Genomic DNA, 18,951 nt, shown 5'->3' with positions numbered 1-18,951 from the left:
CAATTAATTGAATATCCTTAGGTAAATTGGTTAGACTTTGTATTCGTTGCATTTCTATAAGAAAGTTAGACACATTTCGGTCTTCAAACACAGAAAAACTCAAAAATAAGTAGTTTACAATAGGGATATCGAATATTGTTGTTATTCACATCAAAAATTTTTGATAGGCCAAACAATTTGTTGTGTCGAAATATTCACCCCTTATTTTTTTTGAATTTGATAAATTGATTTGAAGAAATTTCGATGCAGTGGAAAAACTCAAGAAGTAGAAGAAAATTTTATTTCAGTAGGAATTCAAAGAATAACAAAAAAATGTTAATTTTTTTTACAAATTGAAGTGTTGTTTTTAACTTGTTTTATCTGTTATTATTATTATTACTTATATACTAATTATGTAAAACTTTTAAATTCTTTTGATTACTTTTCAAATTGATCTGAAAAATATTTTAAAAATTGAGCTGAAAAGTATTAAAATATTGAAGGTATAATGAAAATGAATGAAGAATTAAATTTTATGAAATGATTGGAATGAGTTCGGACTATTCAGTAAATGAATAAATGAATGATGTAAAATGAAATGAATTAGAAACTTATCATTAAATTATTTTAAAAATGATGAAATTGTGAAAGTTTTTTTACTCTTATTCTCATTACTCTCTGTATCAAGTTTATCTGAATTTGATTTAATCTTTTTTTCATCTTCTTTAGAATGATTTTCTTTAGTAGTCTTGGACGTTATAATATTAGTTTGATTTTCATTTTGAATTTGAGAAGATGACTTTGAATTCTGTTGTTGTTGTTGTTGTTGTTGCAGTGATTGTTGTTGTGGATGTTGCAGTGGTTGTTGCAGTAAAGATAAATTTTGATTTTGATGTAATTGACCAGGTAAAAAATTTCCATTATTAAAACAATATTTAGTTAAAATATCTTGATAACTTTGTTTATAAATTAAATCATTTGAATTTGAAATTTTTGATTTATTATTGTTGCTTTGATTTTGATTTGAATTTTGATTTGAATTTTGATTTTGATATGTATTTAAATTTAAATTTAAAATATTTTTTGAATTTGATGATAATGAATTATCTAATTGATTTTTATTTGGGGCCGTTAATGAATTTTTTAAATTATTATTATTTAAATTAGTTTGAGCATCTTCAATTTCATCTCTATATTTTTCTGAACTTGATTTATTATTAATTGAAGATAATAAAGGTGAAGAAATATAAAAATTATTTTTAATATAATCAAAGTCATTTTGATTATCATCATCTTGTTGTGGTTGATTTTGAATTTGGTGCTGTTGTTGTTGTTGTTTTGTTTCATGAATATTTGAATCTGAATTATTCCTCTTTAAATAAGATGATGAATATTTTGGTCTTTTTGAATGATCTTGAATTTTAGAATCTTTAAAATAATTATGAAATGATGAAGATGAAGATTCATTAGTGATATCATTAAAATTATTATTTAATTTTTTTGATTTTAATTTATTATTATGTTTTATTAATTTTATATGATAATTTTGATAATTATTATTATCCCAATATTCTTTACCTGATACATAATATTTTATACATAATTGATAAATTCTTTCACTCTTTGAGTTATTAGCTTGATTATTATTAAAATTCAAAGATTCATCATCTAATGAAGAATTACTTGAATTAAATTTTGAAAATTTAAAACTATTAAATAAATTATTTATTGGAATTTTAAAATTAAATCTATCATAATTATTTAATTTTAAAATATCTAATGTATCTTTTGAATAATTTGTTGGAATTTCTATTATAGTCATCCAATTATCAACTGAATATCTAACTGTTAAATATTTTTCAAATGCTAAATTTAATACTGCTATATGACCAATAACATATTTTTTATCTAATGATATAAATAATTTTTCTAAAAATACTGGTTGAAGTGATTCAATTTTTTTTAAATATGATAATGGTGGGAAATTTAATAATTTCAATTCCCATTCTGAAATTTGTTTAGGGAATGGAGTATTTGCTAATGAAAAATTATGTAAATCTTCAAATGTTTTTGTAAATTCTTTATCCATTGAATATTCTGAATCAAATTCATTATCATCTTCATCTTCATCATCGTCATCATCATCATAAGAATTATCATATTCATATTCATCAGTTGTGGGATTTAAATGAGGTGAATTTGATGCTGATATAGCAGATGGAGTATCTTTTTTTTTAAAATATTTAATATCATTTGATCCACCAAAATGAACTTGTTTATAAGTTGGAGTAGTTGGTAAAGATTTTGGTCTTTTTCTATCAAAATAAGAAGAATCTTGATTTTTTAATGATGATTTAACTAATTCTCCTGATTTTTTACGAACTAATTTATAACCATGTAATTCACTATCTTCTAATGTTATTGATTGTTCTAATTTAGAAGAATTTAAATTTGGACTTAAATCTGTTGTTGGGGAAAATGTAGGAGAAGATGATGAAGTTGAAATTGGAATTTCAATAGACGCGTTATCATCTATATTTTTTTGAACATTATTTGCTTGATTTATTTCATTTTCGGTATCCTGTTTATTTTTATGATTAAAATAATCAATTTCTTTTTTATCAAATGATTGATCTGGTGATAAAGAAGGTGTTGAAGTTGGTGAAATTTCAGGTGAAATATCTTTTTCATTATTATTCAAATTTGTATCAGATAACGTTATAGATTTATTATATAAACTATTTTCTCTTGTACGATCACTCGATTGTACAAAATAATCTTTTGATCTTGAAGGTTTATGCATAAATCTCATTGATAATGGTAAACTTTCAATTTCTTCATTTGATAAACGACGTGGTTTATTCAGGGATTTGTTTGTCATTTGTGTATTTGAATTTGAATTTGTATCTGATTGAAATGAGGTAGGTAAAGTTAATTCATAAGTAAATGAAGGTCTTCTTATATGTTGTAAATGTTGATGTTGTCTTGGAATATCAGATGCTAACAGGGTATTAAAACTTTTATCAGTTGATGATGAAGATGATGAATTTTTAGATGTTGTAGTAAAATCTGATGAAGTAGTTGAAGTCATTAAAAACTGAATAAATGCATGATATATATGAAGAATATTATGTTAAATTGATTTATTTTGACTAAGTAGTCAAAAGGGAAATGATATATTGAAGTTTGTAAATGTTGAAATTTGAAAATTAGATTTTTGATATCAAGATAAGGGGATCTTATTATGAAAAATTGGTTGAAAAATATTTAAAAAGTTCTCAAAATATGCTATGATATGAAATGATGATGTTTAATGTAGATGCTATGTTCTTTAAATGATAGGTTTTGTAGTGTTGTTATTTATCTTTGATGAAATTTGGTTTTTATGATAGATAGTGATAAATTTTACGGCTATTTTTGAAATTAACTGATATGGTTACAAATGTGGATTTTTTTAAAAATTGATCAACAGTTATTCTTTTGTCTTATATATTGGTATGCCTATTGATCCACTCAAGTAATGTTCTTTTCCAAATGGTATATAAATTTGCTGAATATGAAAGATAAAGATAAGAAAGTAAAATTTTATCGGAATAGTTGGTTGTAAAAAATTATGTATGAAATGTATAATAAATTTTTAGTTAGTAGCAAACGTACACAAAATATTTATAATCTAAAATCTAATACACAATATATAAAGGGGGGGGGGGGGGGGGACAAAAAAAAGATTACTTATACCATTAACTTATATTGATAACACTTTCATGATTTCAACTTAAGTGACTATTATAGTGACAATGCGTTGTAGTAGCAGATGTGATAATTATATCTAGTAACAGTACGAGGTAGTAGTATTACTAGTGGTATGATCTAAGAGGGATCGCGGTTAGATTATTACAATAAACTCCGAAAAATTTGTAAACTAAATGTAAGTTCAAATTCAATTAGACTTCATAATTTAGATACAGATCAATTAAATTAAGATTTTTCAAATTTTTCATATAATAAAAGTTTGATAAAACTCCTTGAATTACTTACTAAGAAGTTATAAATGTTTTCCCCAGATCAAAGTTTAATACTCTTTCCTTACATTAAATAACGTATTTTTCTTTAAGAAAAGTTTTGGTCTAATATTTATTAAGTTTGGACCCAACCAAAAAAAACTTCATTTTATTCAACAAATATTTTGGATTCCACCAAATGTTTTTATGTTTATATCTCAATAAAGTGGACTAGAAGATAAACTGACCTCATCGAAATAGCTAGATTCAATCAAAAAATGAATTATTATATGTCAAATCAATCATTAAATAATACTTCAATGCAAAAAATTGATGCAATTTCATGTCAATATTTAAATATTGGACCATTATTTGAAAAATATTCGGATTTGTTTCTTTTTTTAGTTCAAACTATTAAATTCCTTTAATTCACTCGGTCCCCAATCTACCCCCTAGCATCAATCCTTTTTATTCTCAGCCAAATTGATGCACATTAAAATAAACTTCATATGGAGAGTTAATTAAAGTATTAGGTTTTTTTAAAGCCGATGAATCCATATAGTCTATTTAGAATTGATCTACAAAATAATATTAAAATAGACGCGTGAGCTTAATTTGGAAATTAAAAAATTAATTTTTCGAGGAAATAAAAATCTTTCTTTCTTCTACTTCCTTTTCTTTTCTTTAAATCTTCCATACTCCATTAAATAAAGTTATCTTTGATATAAATGTGGTGATAATCTGGGTCAATTGATACCGGAAGGCAAATCATCTCAACAGAAAAAGAAATTTCACAAGTCTTTTCTAATAATGCACTAATTTCAACAATTTTTGAATCACATATGGAAATGTTTATCCCAAAACTTTATGGTTTAATTGACAGCTTAGTGTATCCTGATACTGGTTTGATCTTGTTGTTTTATCATTTATAAAATCTTGAAAGATGAACAATAATTCAGATTCTTTCAAAAGCAGAGTCTCAATTTAGGGCATCATAAAGAAGAACTAGAGAGATTCATAAAATGTAGTCGCATCGATAGGACGCAGAAGTGACTGGTCGAAGCACTAAAAGTGGAATTTGGAGTTTTCCAAAAGTGGAATTTGGAGTTTCGTGCAGTTGCTTCTGCTTCCTTTTCTACACGACCACCTTTTATTAGAATGATTTCATTATAGCATTGTATGGTTTTTGGATTTTAAACCTTGAACGGCACTTTCGCAAACAATTGGGGGCATAGATACAATTTCAAAATTATTTAGTGTATTGTGATTCCTGAAAATTCTTTGAAAATTTATCAAAAGTGGTCACAATATACTGAAAAAGATACACATTTATGGATATCATCTACCACTTATAAATTTCATCGGTTGATGATACCCATAAATGTTTATCTTTTTAATAAAGTAATAATTAGTATTCAATTCTTCTTTATATTAGAAAAACTCCATCAATTTTTGCCAACTTTTCATTGGCCCTCCGTCCGATCATCAGTTTAAGAATTTTTTTTTAACATACTATTCCAATTTTGAATCATTTAATTCACCGTTTATTTCTTAGAAAATATTGATAAAGATGAATATCTTGATTTTGTACAACCAAGTACTAATATATTAGTAAAAATGTTCTTTCAATTTACGATTTTGGGACTTTGTGTTATTACTGAAAAGATTTCAATGATTTAAGGTGGATGATGATGAATAATTTTCCATCATCTTTCAAAGAGTAAAAGTAAATAGGTCGTCTGAAACAACTTTTTGCAATCCATGAAGATGTACTTCATTTAATGATCAGAATATATTCATCAACTGATTTAATTTGATTGCATTTAAAAGTATTTAATTTAATTGATTTTACGCTCAAGTTGCAATATTTGAAATTTAAGGGGTAATTTATACAACCGAAATGTTAATTTGAAAAAAAAAATTGGAAAGAAGACGATCTTAGAGTCTGTAATTAAATTCTTTAAATAAGGTATTTATACCTTAGTTGTAACTATACTGAGAATTAAAAGGACATTACAAACATTGGAGTGTATCAAACTGAATCGATTACAACAATTCCCCAGGTTATATAACCAGGATACGAAACAGATTAAAAATAATACTTCAAAAATTTGAAATATTATACAGCAGTTAAACATCATTATAATACGTAGTTAGACCTATTTCAACTTTTCTTTTAGATTTTCATCACTCATCACTCAAATTTCAATTCTTGTATATTACCCCAGATTATTCGTGTATTTTTGGAGAGAATTGAATTCGTTTCGAGCACTGTAACAAATTTAGCTAAGAAAAAGGTTTGATAAAATGACATAATCATACGTTCAAACTAGACTTAAAATTTTTTTTTTCAACCATTTAGAGGTACACAACAAAAGGTCAAACCTCGGAGAACGAATTATATATTTGAAGCAAAAATTTCTATAAACAAATACTCCTATATTTTTAAAAGTTCATTAGCTTATTTATTTGTCAATTTATTCTTATCAATATTTTAAAACATTTTAAAATTTTATTTTTAATTTTTTTCCTTTTTATAAATTTATCATTCATATTACAATTTAAATTTTCAATTGTTATATTTGAATTATTTGAATTTGTTGTTATTAAATTTGAAAATTGAGAATTATTTGAATTTGTTGAGTTAGTTGAATTATTTGAGTTATTTGAATTATTTGAATTAGTTGATGTATTTAAATTAGTTGAATTTGTTGAATTACTTGATTTATTTGATTTAATACTTTTAATTGAATTTAAAGTACTACTTCTTTTTATTCTTGTTCTTAATGAATCAATATAAGTAATTGAACCATTTGATTTATCTTTAAAATTTATTGATCTTTTTAAAAAATTTAAAATTTCTTCTTCATTTAATTCATAATTTATTGAATTACCTAGTTTTGTTTTAAAATGAAAACAGTTATTGTTTTCTAAAGTTTGATAATTCGTTCCTTTTATATTTAATAAAAATTTTGGAAATGTTTTTATATTTAAATTGGACATAAGTTTATCTTTCGTAGTATTTGAATTTGAATTTTTTTGAGTAGATGAGTTATTAAATTTAAATTCAAATGATTTACCTAAATGAATTAAATTAAATTGATTTATTAATATTGATAAAGAATTAAAAATAATTTTTTGATTATAAAATAAATAAAGAAATAAATGATTTATATTTAAATCTTCATAGGTTAATTTGTTATTGGTTTGTGCAGTGGTGGTCAAATGAGTATTAATTAATGATAATATTGAACTTAATTTTATATTTATATCATGATGATTATAAACTATTATAATTTCATAATCTTCATTTTTTATACCTTCTTTATTACTCTGCCTAATTGATAAATCTGAATTTGTTCTAGCTAGGATGTAATTGTTAACAAATGGTTCATTAAATTGTTGTTGAGGTTTATAGCTTTGTAAAGTTATACATGACTCACAAGGTGACAAAATTGTAGATGTTGATTCTTCATATATAGATGACATGATATGGTTGTAGATCTTATAAGTCGCTTTGACACTATAGTTGAAAAAATGAATGTAGTGAAATCAATTTAATTTAATGGGAATTTGAGAAATGTAAATGATGTGATATAAATTAATCTGATGATATCATGCAATGAAAAATGACAAGAAATGTAAACTTTTAAGACAATTTGAAAAAGGAAATGATGATGATATTTATAAGTTTTACAATTTCTCTAATAAGGTGATATAAAGTTGGTTTTATGAAAGTTTCAATTGGTTGTAAGTTGTTGTAAATAGGATTTGTTGATTGTTATATGAAATCTGAAGATAAATCTCGATATATATTTTAATACTTTATACATAGTAAGTTATATACAGGATACATTACTCAACACAAAAACAATTAATATAAGGTGGGGTTTATTGTTTTACTTAGATCGTATATTGAAAATTATTTGTACCAAATTACACTACCTAGATTTTTTAATCAGCCCGCCCTATGTATGTAGATTCGAATTAATTTACGGTATACACGAGTTATAAGAGATAATCTTCATTCAAACGTACTAATATTACATTTTCAAATGAAATTGATGAGAACTGAGATTCAACAAAGAACAAAATGGTATCTAATCGAAATTTTTAATGATTATGGTGAGAAATATGTAGAATTTTATGGTCAACACAGCTCTTCAATTTTAAAAGCAAGAGATCCTTTTTCAGACAAGAATATAATTGAACAGGATAAAGTAGTTGTATTCAAAACTTGTCTTGAAAATGTTGGTCAAAAACTTTGATAATTTGTTTTACTTTCGTTTCAGAAGCCTTATCGTTCATTCTTTACTATATAACCTTATCATTAATTAAGATCTTCGAAACTTTTAGATCGATCGTCTTAGAAATTTCATTTAATTCATTCTCTTTCACCCTACAAGTAGTGAAAATATAGGAGTTATAGTTGTCGATCAATCAGGAATTTTTTAAAATTTCAGTGTACTACTTTTACACCGAAATTTAATCGTAGATCTTTCTCATTAATAATAAGATAAAGCATAAAGAGATAAAAAATTTTAAAATTTTAAAATTTACATTTAAGAAAAAGTTTATGATCGTAAATGCTAGACTAAACTTTTACACAGTGTGATGTTACGAGATTTTAATACATTTTGGAAATCAGAAGTTTTAAAAAGACGAGTGAAAAATCTAAAATTATACGTATTTTGAAACATGGATGTAGAATTAGGTCACAAGTTTAAGAATTTATTTTTTAAGCTAATTGTTCATCACCATCTTTATTCCTTGTAACTAAATAGTTCACAAATGATCATTTTAGGTACAAAAGCATCAATAACTGTTGGTTTGAACAATCAAAGTCATCTTGCCGAACAATTACCACTATCAGACAAGTGTTGACTCGAGTACTAAATAAATACACTAAATATTGTCAGCTCATGTCAACTCTTTTCAGAAAGTGAAATTCTTCGATAAGATTTTGATTATTCAAACCAACAGTTGATGCTTTTGTGACTAAAATGATCTTTTTACCATCAGGAAATAGATATATACTATCAAAAACCTATATGTCTGTAAATATCATTTGAAAAATCACAAATTTTATATTAAACCTTTCATTCAACTCTAGTGATGATACAAACTGATTTTTTGCATAATTATTTTGATTTAGCGGATTGTGGTGAGCACTAATTAGATAAAAAATGTAAAAATGAAGTATTCATCAATTCCAATATATCGGACCCAAATAAATAAAAAGACAATATGATAAACTTCTGCTTATTTGTTAATTTAATTGTGAAATTAATCTTCGAGTTTTGCCCAATTAATTGACCATTGATCACATTTTTTTCCCTCCCTCAAAGAATCGTCGATTATTTATTCCATTCCATCGCATTCCTCATTTTCAACTACCTAACTTCATCACTTAAAATTTCTAAAAACTTTCTTCTTTTAGTATCAATGATGTAAACTTCAATATGATTTTTTTCTATTTCTAAATCATCGACTTCTTCTTGATTTCTTCCTTCTCCTTCTTCTTCAGATTCATCATTAACTTTTAAATCATAATCTAAATTTCTAAACTTTTTGAAAATTTCAAACACCAAAACATTTAATTGATTTTCATTAATCAAGATATTTGAACTTAAATTATTTAAAAATTTTGAAAAATTTTCAATTATTAAAATTTTTGTATCTTGATATTCCATTGATTTAATTTTTAAAATTTCATAAATATATTCTATATATTTATATTGAATTGATGATAATTTAATTTGCTGTTGATCTTTATTTAAAATTTCAATTAATTGATCTGGTGAATTATTACTAATGATTGTTATAAATTCAGTCAATTTTAACTCTGGTAAGCTGGAGTCTATAATTTCTTTAATTTGTTGAGTTGTATCGTTTGTGATAATATATTTGATTTTTGTCATTCTTCTTGTGTTTGATGCATTCAAAGCAATTACATCTGTATACTATGATGAGGATTCATTTGGGTTTAATTCTGTTGTTTTACGAGATTGATACTGATAATGGAAAAACACGTTTAGAAAAAAAGAATAAAATTATAATTTCAGTTTGCCATTTTTTGCCATTTTTTTAATGATAAAATTTGATGTTTTATGTATTTGATGTTCTACGTAGTCAGCTTTCAACAACGAGCAATTTCTGGTAATCAAATCAGAGCAAAAGCAGCAACCACGGCAAGATCCCTGAGTAGCTTTAAAAGTGACTTAAGGAGGTAGGTATCCTTTTAAATTTCGGTTTTTGCTATATGTCGGAAGCTATGGAAATAGAAGACATAGAGAACTAAACTCGTTGCTTTCAATACACTTAATACATGATAAAACTAGTTTTTTGATACATAGCATGTAGCAAGAAAATATAGAATGACTTATCAAAAAGATTCATTGTTGTGGCGAAAAGTTTACCCAATATCGTATTGGGTAAGTTTTTCACTACAACAAATTGATGAACAATAAATATATGAGATCAGTCTATATAAAATAAAACCTATTAACAAAATTGCTAATGAATACATCTTTGTAAAAGTAGTCTATATTATACAGAATGTTATTATACATATTATTATTAGTTTATTTTGAAAAAGCAGTGTACTATTATAAATTGATCTCTAAAATCAGGGTAGAGATGGATCATGTTGCTTTACCTCTTTAACAAATTTAGAATTAATCTATAACCTATCAATTAACTAATTAAATTACAAACTTATTATAAAACAAACATTAAAATCATACCTCTACCAATTCATAATCTTTATTCTTTAATTTCTTCAATTTTCTCACTACTATCAACAATAACTGGTTCATCATTTTTCTCATCATCAATTGGTTGTTCTTTTAATAATTCTTCTAATTGATTAATTTTTTCAGGTGGATCTAAAGAAGTATCAATATCTCTTTCTTTTCTATTTGCAATTATTGTTTCAATCTTGGGAGTTGTATTTAACAAACCATATCTTCTAAATTGTTTTATTAAATTTGCTAATTCTTTACCTTCTTTATTTTCAGATAATGATGCAAATACATAACCTAATTCTGCAAACCATTCATAATTTAATTTTAATTTAAATGTTGATTTATTATCTTCACTTTCTTTTAATAAATCATTCATTGTTGTCATCATTGTTGTTTTAGTTAATTCTGTATTATAACCTTCTCCCTTTTGTAATTGTATACCTAAATGTCTTATAGTTTTAAATAATCCAGCTTGATGAGCTTGAATCATTCCTCCATGTTGTTGAATTTTATATTCTCTATAATAATCTTTATATTCATCTATAGTTGCCTTTTTAGTACCTGTCCAACCTAATTTAATTAATTCTTCCTTGGAAACATCTAATTTTACACCACTACCAAATCTAAAAACTTTTATTGGATTAAAAACTCCAGTATATAAAAATCCAAATATAAAACCTAATTTTAAAATATGAAATGCAAAAAATATACATTGAGTAACAATACTAACTTCATCTTCTAAATCTTTAATTAACATTTCTGAAATACTTGGATAACCAACTTCATTTACAATATATGCTAAAATTTTAGTAAATTGATTAGTTAAACATAAACCAGGTGTTGGACTTATAAAATCAGGTAAATCAGTATATAACCAAATAGCTAATAACAGTAAAACAGAATAAAAACTAAAATAATTAAATTCCCAAATTGGTAAAATTAATTGACCAGGCCAAACATGATTATTTATAAACTCTTCAAGAGGTATAATTGATGAAGTAAATTTATCTGAATTTTCATCAAATAAAAAATTCCCATCTTCAGTTAAAAACCCGGGTGAAGTAGATTTTTTGAAACCAATTGGTTTTGAATTATAAAATACACTTGGTCTTAATGATATTGGTATTGTATTAAAAATTTTATATAAATCTTTGAAAGTAGTTTTTGTATTTATTTGAAAACAATAATCTTTTTCTGAATCTTCATTAAATCTTATATATATGTCTAAAAATGCAATTTCTTCACTTTCTTGTACTATTTCTTCATCTCTTTTAATTTGTTGATCCATTTTTGATTACGAATAAGATAAATTTAGATTTGTTTGATGATAGAAAAGAGAGAAAGTTAGAAGGATATGTTTATTTTGTTTATTGAAATTTTGAAATATTTTTTTACTTTTTTATTTTTTCTCAAAAAGAGGGGGATAAATAATGGAGGAGATCTTCGATTTAAAAACTCCGAAAATTTTACTTATAGAACACACATATCTTTATATTAAAATGGTAAATTGGTAAACATCATCAACATCAATTTGCGAAAATTTCTTTATTAAAATCTTCATCTATTGAAACCTGTTGTTGCAAATAAAATCTAGTATTGTAATGTTGAAAAATAGCTTAATCAAATGGTCCATACGATTCAAAAGATATTGTGAATACTCTTGATATTCTTTTCTTCGATCTTTTTAACCTCCTACAACATTTGAGAAATGTGCGAGAGATCATTAAATCAAATTCATTAAAGCACCAAAGAAAAGAATATCAAGGTTATTCAAAAAATCCATTTGAGTCTTAAATATACAATCGGAATTATCTTCTACCTTTGAGTATTCGATTGTTTTTTAAACTTTGAAAAGAAATAAGTAAAACTAGTAAACAATGTAAAACTAACATGTTCTTCACAATGAGGGAAGGCTTTTTTATTCCAACTTTCTATAGTGAATGGATCTCCAAAGTTCATATTAAAGTCATAATTCAAGCTAGTTAGTACATCAATAAGTAAATTTGTTCTTTCCAGATAATTATCCATTACTTTTTGGGTAATGAATAAATCTATGCTTTATTCCCTTTACTTTCAAAATCTTTTATTAAATATTTAGTAAACATCTAGCATGATTTTCTTTCTATCAGTCAACATAACTTTTGTGTTCTGCGTGTTAGTTATCTATCATAAGGGTTGCAATTTAGTTATAAATTGTAATTGTAGGCGACAGATACCTAGCACGTAGAACACAAAAGTTATATTAACTGATAGATTATGCTGATTACGACAATGCTCACTCAAATGATAACCCAGTCACAGTGGTTTCCCATCAACTCGAGGATAGCATGAAAGAAATACCATCTAATTTTAATTTGAATCAAATCAATAATTTCTTGAATAATTTTATTATTATGTTGATGATTTCTAATATATTAAACACCATTATGATCTTCCCTTTGTATACGACGCTTTATTTAGACAAAGCTTAAATTTACACATAACCCAAATAAAATTAAATAATAGATATCTAGAAAGCACAAATTGAATGTAATGTGCTCGACTAAGGAATGCCGAATGGAATATGAAGAAAAAAGTACAGTAATAGTGAAAATCCATTTAATAATATTTCTCAATTACACATTTGATTCAACTATTACAGAACATTTAAACTTATTTTAAGTATTTCTCATCCTTAACCCATTTTTACTTGAGACAGTAATTCCATGTTGCATATATTTTTCAAATGATCGAGCACATTGTCTAAAATCTTCATCTCTTCCATCTCTCTGATAACCACGTAAAACTTCAATAAAATTTCCAAAAAGCTCACACATCTTCTTTATCTCATAATCATAATCCAATGCAGTAGCTCCTAACTGTCCATCTGAATTTAATACTGTTAAATTTGTCTCACTAATTATGTTCTTCGCGGATTCCGAGAATAAATCAACATCGTCATGATCATCTTCACGAAAATCTTCAGTTCCTTCCAATTCAAAAGTTCCACCATCATCATTACCATCATTTGGAACATCTCCATAATCTCCATCATCTCCAAAATCGCCATAATCTCCATCATCCCCATTAGAATCTTCGTTTAGTTGACTAGCATCTTCACCCATTTCTGGTCTTGTCAACATAGCTTGAGTGGAATTCAAATCTCCAGATTCATATTCCCCATTATCAATGTTTTGAATATGAGTCTCCGAGTTCTCACCAAGATTATTTAAACCTAATGACGCCGCAGCTGTTCTAAATGCATTTCTATCAATTCTATTTGATTAAGTAATGGTCTCAGAAGGGGTACATAGTGCTCGTTCAGAGCCGAATGATCCTCCTGGAAGCTCACAGGTGAATGCAGTGGGTCAAGAGAGCACACTCTCCGACTCTCAGAATCTGGCGTTTGCTAACGGTGCTGTTTCAAATAGCTCAAGTTGGGCTGATACCATGGACAACCAAGATATCATCAATTTTCTCGAGAAAAAAAAAGCTGTCGTGCAAGAAGCTCAATCAAACGACTCAATACTTGAAGATCCTATTGAGGACTCAGAATCAGATGAATATACTACTATCAACCAAAATACAGATGGTGAAACTGACGTAGGAAATCAAAATTTAGCTAACGAAACTAGAAATGACAGCATGGAGGTAGATGAAGAACTTTTTGGGACTAACAACTCATCAAGCGATTCAGATGACGGAACCAGAAAAGATGAATCTGAAGATAACCAACTTTCTGCTAAATCAACAGACTCTCCATTGGATTATTCCATTTTGGCTTCACAAGTGGTACGTTTCAACTATGAACGTAAAATGGAGCTTCAGCGTTATAATAACGCAAATGCTCCACTTGACTTTCAAGATAAAGTCAATCAAAATAATGCTTTTATTTTAGAAGGTGATCATTTATCAATTTATGTTGGTGAGATTTTAAACAAATTTAATATTGACAGATACACCTTAAAACAAATTTTTACAGATAAATTATATAACTATGTCGTGGAAACAGAGCAAGAGTTACTGCAAAATCCTAATGCCGAAAATTTTGAAAATAAATTTGAAAATCCAAAATATACTATTCCAAATGCTTTGAAAGAAGAGTTTAACAAATATAGCAAAATTAGAAGAACTATAGGATTCGCAGAAAATGCTCAATCAGTTGTTTATAACAAACAAGGTCTTCACCTCATCTTTTGTCCGTTTGAGGAAGAAGACTATGCGGGTCCCAATTTTCAATCAATTAAATCAGAATGTATTGAATTCCTCGAGGAACTTGTTTTTCAATATCAGGAGTCAAACTTCCAATTACAAGTATTACGTCAAATACCACAATTCGTCATTGCCTCCTTAAGAGTACCAGCAACCAAAAGGCATAAGGCCGCAAAACTCATGAAACAATTTTTTTTATCTGAAAATGACAAGATTATTGACATGAGAGCAGCTGACCCTAAAACGATTGATGATCAAACACAAGAATATCTTTATGAAGAGGACTTTCCAATCTTCTTTTTCATATTAAGTTTAGGAGGTGACAAAGCTCCTCCAGCTAGAATCGACACCACAAATATTAGAGATGGGTTGAAACAAGTTTCGTTAAAATTATTGACTACCATCAAATACTGCAAATATTGTAAATCAAAAGATCACTTAAGATCAAGCTGCTCCCATGTTCCAGAATGTAAACTTTGCGGTAGCAAATATCACAATGCCCGCAGATGCCCTCAAAATTCATACAAACGCTTCAAAGATAACCAAATAGGTACTATTATTTCAAATTTCAATGACTCCGATACTGAAGATGATGAATCCTCATCACACAATAACTCCGAAACTAATAACCTTACAACTCCAAATCTTTCCTCCAAAAGTCAAATTTCAAGTTCTTCAAGAACAACCAACTATAACCATAACGAAGGCTGGTCTCAACAACCAATTAGAACTAGCTCGAAACATCACTTAAGTGATAATTCAAGACATAATCCGTCGGCTTCTCCTTCAAAGAGGTCGAACTTTAGACCAATTAACAGACCTCCTCCTACACCAACCACTCCACAGAATCCAGTAGTCACTGATGAAAATCCTTATGGTCCACTTGCGGATCATGAAGATCATCATGATTACTAGATTCTTCTTCATCAACCTATCTGCTCCAAACAATTATCAAGAGATCAAAATTCAACTTTTGAATTTTGACACATTCACAATCATAAAACTAAAAAATTACTAAAAAAAATTTAAAAACAAAAAAAAGAAAAAAAATATATTTATACCTAAAAAGTAACTGTTATTGAATCAACTACAATAAGAATTGCATCTAAAAATTTAGGTGCACAACGTTCATTATCTATCAAGCTCATAGAAGAGAAACTATCCATTTTAATATTTAACAATCCAACTATTTCACTATTTCTCATTCAAGAGATAAGGCTTCGAGACCAAAATCAATTACTACAATTAAAGCAAGCACTATCAGCAAAGAAAATAAAATTAATTATGAAACACTATAAAGATTTCACGTGTTTTATGATAAATGAACTCAATGAAAACAACAAGCTTAAACATGTCGATCAATTCAACCTTTCTAATACATCGAGTTTGCAACATAGACTTTCGTTGGCAACTTTCAACCTACCCCACCGAAAAGAAAAATGGACCATATTCAATGTTTACTTTCAATCTGGAATAAATAAAGAAACCAAACAAGACCAATTTACTGCACAACTTGAATTTATCAAAATAGTAGAAGAATCAATCACAAGATTCAAGAATCAATTTCCTTCAACAAAGATTATCATTGGAGGTGATTTCAATAACATCATGGATACAGAATTAGATGTCATTCTACCACCTACAACCAAGTCTTATAAATTTAAACATAAGGAAAAACAATTGATACAAGAAATGAAAAGATTTTATGCCAAATTTCAATTATCAGACGCTATGAGAATGGTATTCCCGACTGCGATCAATACCACTAATTCAGGGAGCAAAACACAAGCTAAAAGAAGGTTAGATCGATTTTATATTGGAAATGACTTGAAAAATAGAATCCTCGATTATAAAACCGTTGAGGAAGTTAGAAAATTTTCAACTCATCATCTTATCACCATTGACATCTGGACAAAAATCGAAACGTCACCACTAATTGGTCGACCTCATTACACGATTCCTCAAGTGATACTAAATAGCTCAAACACAATCAAATATCTAAATGAGAGTAATTACAAATCTGACAACATCAATAACTCAGGTGTATTCAAAAACTGGGATAACGAAATCAACTTCCTCCATGCTCAAACTACCTCAATTAGCCATCTTGAAAATCAAATCAATCGAATTATACAAAGGAGAAATAATACACCCGTTCAACGCGAACTTTACATAGAAGATCAACATATCATTAAATATAGAGTAAAGAGAAAGGAACTTTCAATCATTACAAATTTGAAAAAAGAAGACGGAAGTTTGGCTAAAACAACAAATGATATGCTTTCAGTAGCAACGTCCTTTTGGGAAAATATTTATAAAACAAAAGATAGAGGAAATGATTTTTCACTAGTACATGACTTCGACAGAAATTTGGCTATTCAAGATATTACTGATTTAGAAAGACCTTTCACGGAAGAGGAACTACTAAAACATCTAAAATGTATAATGAAACCAACGAGTGCAGGTATTTATGGTCTCACTTATAAAGCAATACATAAATTATGGCCTAGATTAGGTAAGTTAATATGCAAAGTCGGCAATGAAATTAGGGAATCTGGAGAATTACCAGAATCAATGAAATTAATTTTAATTAAGCTAATACCAAAAAAGACTGATTCAACTTTGGAAGTTAAAAATCTACGTCCTATTGCTATCATAAGTACATCTTTACGTTTACTAAGCTCCACATTTCAAGTTAGATGTGAAAAAGTCTTTTCTAAAATCATCCATCAAGATCAGTCGGGGTTTTTGAGAAATAGAAACATAAATACGAATACCTTTGTGGTAAAGAAAATATTACAAGAAATGACTTTACATCCGGAAAGATCAATGGACCAGTCACTATTGATGCTAGATCTTTACAAAGCATTTGATCTGGTGAATCACATATTTTTACAAAAATTATTACACAAGTTGAAAATAGGAAAATATGCTTTCAATTTTCTTACTGCAATTTCAGCAAAGCATCTAGCACAAATAGTCATCAATAACACTAGAGGCAAAGTATTTAATCTTGGGTCTGGAGTGCGACAAGGCAATCCATTAAGCCCAATTCTTTTCAATTTGATACTAGAAACAATGCTAAATCAACTAAATAAAAGATTGATTGGAGCTACACTAACATCGTGGTTCCGTATTCGTTATCAAGCATTTGCGGATGATGTAATCATTTGTTTGAATGGTACATCAGATCTCAAAATAGCAAATGAAATTCTAAAATTATTTGAACAGCAATCGGGACTACTTATCAATCAGAAGAAAACAGAATTATTATACTACTCAAACCCACCTTCTCAATCACTATTCTCAATTGAACCACATCCATTAGACCTTATAAAATTCAATTACTTGGGAGTCCCAATGCAAAATCAATATTCATGGAATCACAAAATTTCGCAACTCATTGCTGTTATCTACAAAATTCCAACATTAGATTTAAAATTCGCATTGACTATCAGAATGATGAATGTGTTTATTCTTTCAAAAATTTATTACTTGGACCTACATCAACCTTTAGACAAGACAAATATCAAAAAATTGAATTTAGCAATCCAAAATAAGCTTCCATTTAAAATTCTGCTCCAAAAGCTTCACAAACCTCTCCGACTAGGGGGGTTTGGATTGATAGATCTAGACATTCAATTACAAGGTCGCAAAGCGAAAGAAATTTACAAACTTTTTACGGATGAAAAGAATACTACAACCAACTACTTGAGATTTCGATTACAACAAGTGTGCTTACACATATTTCCTACCGTACTACAGAATGAAAGACTCAGAGTATATCCTTGGTACCATTTCCTACAACAACTGACTCCGTTTCAAGATATTTCATTCGAAGATATCAAAACTAGGATTTTAAACCAAATTCCGGATCCTGAAAAATCATGGTTTTTGGCATGGTTTGAAATGGTCTCAAATAAAAATGTACCCTGCATTCAAGAAGAGCTCAAAATCTCCGAACTGGAACTATTACAATTGACTACAAAAGCAAATCCACTAGCGCTAGAAGACTTGGTAGATGCGCGTGACAA

The 18,951-nt window shown here is 27.4% G+C and overlaps 7 protein-coding genes across 7 annotated transcripts; 2 read left to right on the top strand and 5 right to left on the bottom strand. All coding sequences in view use genetic code 12, as the record gives it.

Annotated features, from left to right (window-relative positions):
* Nucleotides 1-601: 601 nt before the first annotated feature.
* KGF55_004092 (uncharacterized protein) lies at nt 602-3,070 on the bottom strand (the record flags this gene model as incomplete). Its single annotated transcript, XM_051758958.1, has 1 exon — nt 602-3,070. The coding sequence occupies one exon, from the start codon at nt 3,068-3,070 to the stop codon at nt 602-604; it is 2,469 nt and encodes an 822-aa protein (XP_051613101.1).
* A 3,382-nt stretch (nt 3,071-6,452) lies between these two features.
* On the bottom strand, nt 6,453-7,469 carry KGF55_004091 (uncharacterized protein; the record flags this gene model as incomplete). Its single annotated transcript, XM_051758957.1, has 1 exon — nt 6,453-7,469. One exon carries the CDS (start codon nt 7,467-7,469, stop codon nt 6,453-6,455), a length of 1,017 nt encoding a protein of 338 aa, XP_051613100.1.
* A 1,904-nt stretch (nt 7,470-9,373) lies between these two features.
* KGF55_004090 (uncharacterized protein) lies at nt 9,374-9,901 on the bottom strand (the record flags this gene model as incomplete). The annotated part of the gene is made up of 1 exon (XM_051758956.1): nt 9,374-9,901. One exon carries the CDS (start codon nt 9,899-9,901, stop codon nt 9,374-9,376), a length of 528 nt encoding a protein of 175 aa, XP_051613099.1.
* An 844-nt stretch (nt 9,902-10,745) lies between these two features.
* KGF55_004089 (uncharacterized protein) lies at nt 10,746-12,014 on the bottom strand (the record flags this gene model as incomplete). Its single annotated transcript, XM_051758955.1, has 1 exon — nt 10,746-12,014. One exon carries the CDS (start codon nt 12,012-12,014, stop codon nt 10,746-10,748), a length of 1,269 nt encoding a protein of 422 aa, XP_051613098.1.
* A 1,369-nt stretch (nt 12,015-13,383) lies between these two features.
* Nucleotides 13,384-13,848, bottom strand: KGF55_004088 (uncharacterized protein; the record flags this gene model as incomplete). Its single annotated transcript, XM_051758954.1, has 1 exon — nt 13,384-13,848. The coding sequence occupies one exon, from the start codon at nt 13,846-13,848 to the stop codon at nt 13,384-13,386; it is 465 nt and encodes a 154-aa protein (XP_051613097.1).
* Nucleotides 13,849-13,996: 148 nt separating this feature from the next.
* Nucleotides 13,997-15,832, top strand: KGF55_004087 (uncharacterized protein; the record flags this gene model as incomplete). Its single annotated transcript, XM_051758953.1, has 1 exon — nt 13,997-15,832. One exon carries the CDS (start codon nt 13,997-13,999, stop codon nt 15,830-15,832), a length of 1,836 nt encoding a protein of 611 aa, XP_051613096.1.
* A 369-nt stretch (nt 15,833-16,201) lies between these two features.
* On the top strand, nt 16,202-18,951 carry KGF55_004086 (reverse transcriptase family protein; the record flags this gene model as incomplete). Its single annotated transcript, XM_051758951.1, has 1 exon — nt 16,202-18,951. A coding segment is annotated over one exon (2,750 nt), but the record flags the coding sequence as incomplete, so codon positions are not given.

Source organism: Candida pseudojiufengensis, assembly GCF_024610245.1.
Source record: "Candida pseudojiufengensis strain CBS 10847 chromosome Unknown scaffold16, whole genome shotgun sequence".
Lineage (NCBI taxonomy): Eukaryota > Fungi > Ascomycota > Pichiomycetes > Serinales > Debaryomycetaceae > Lodderomyces > Lodderomyces pseudojiufengensis.
The sequence above is the reverse complement of the archived record's forward strand: the minus strand, read 5'-3'. Positions and strand labels throughout refer to the sequence as shown.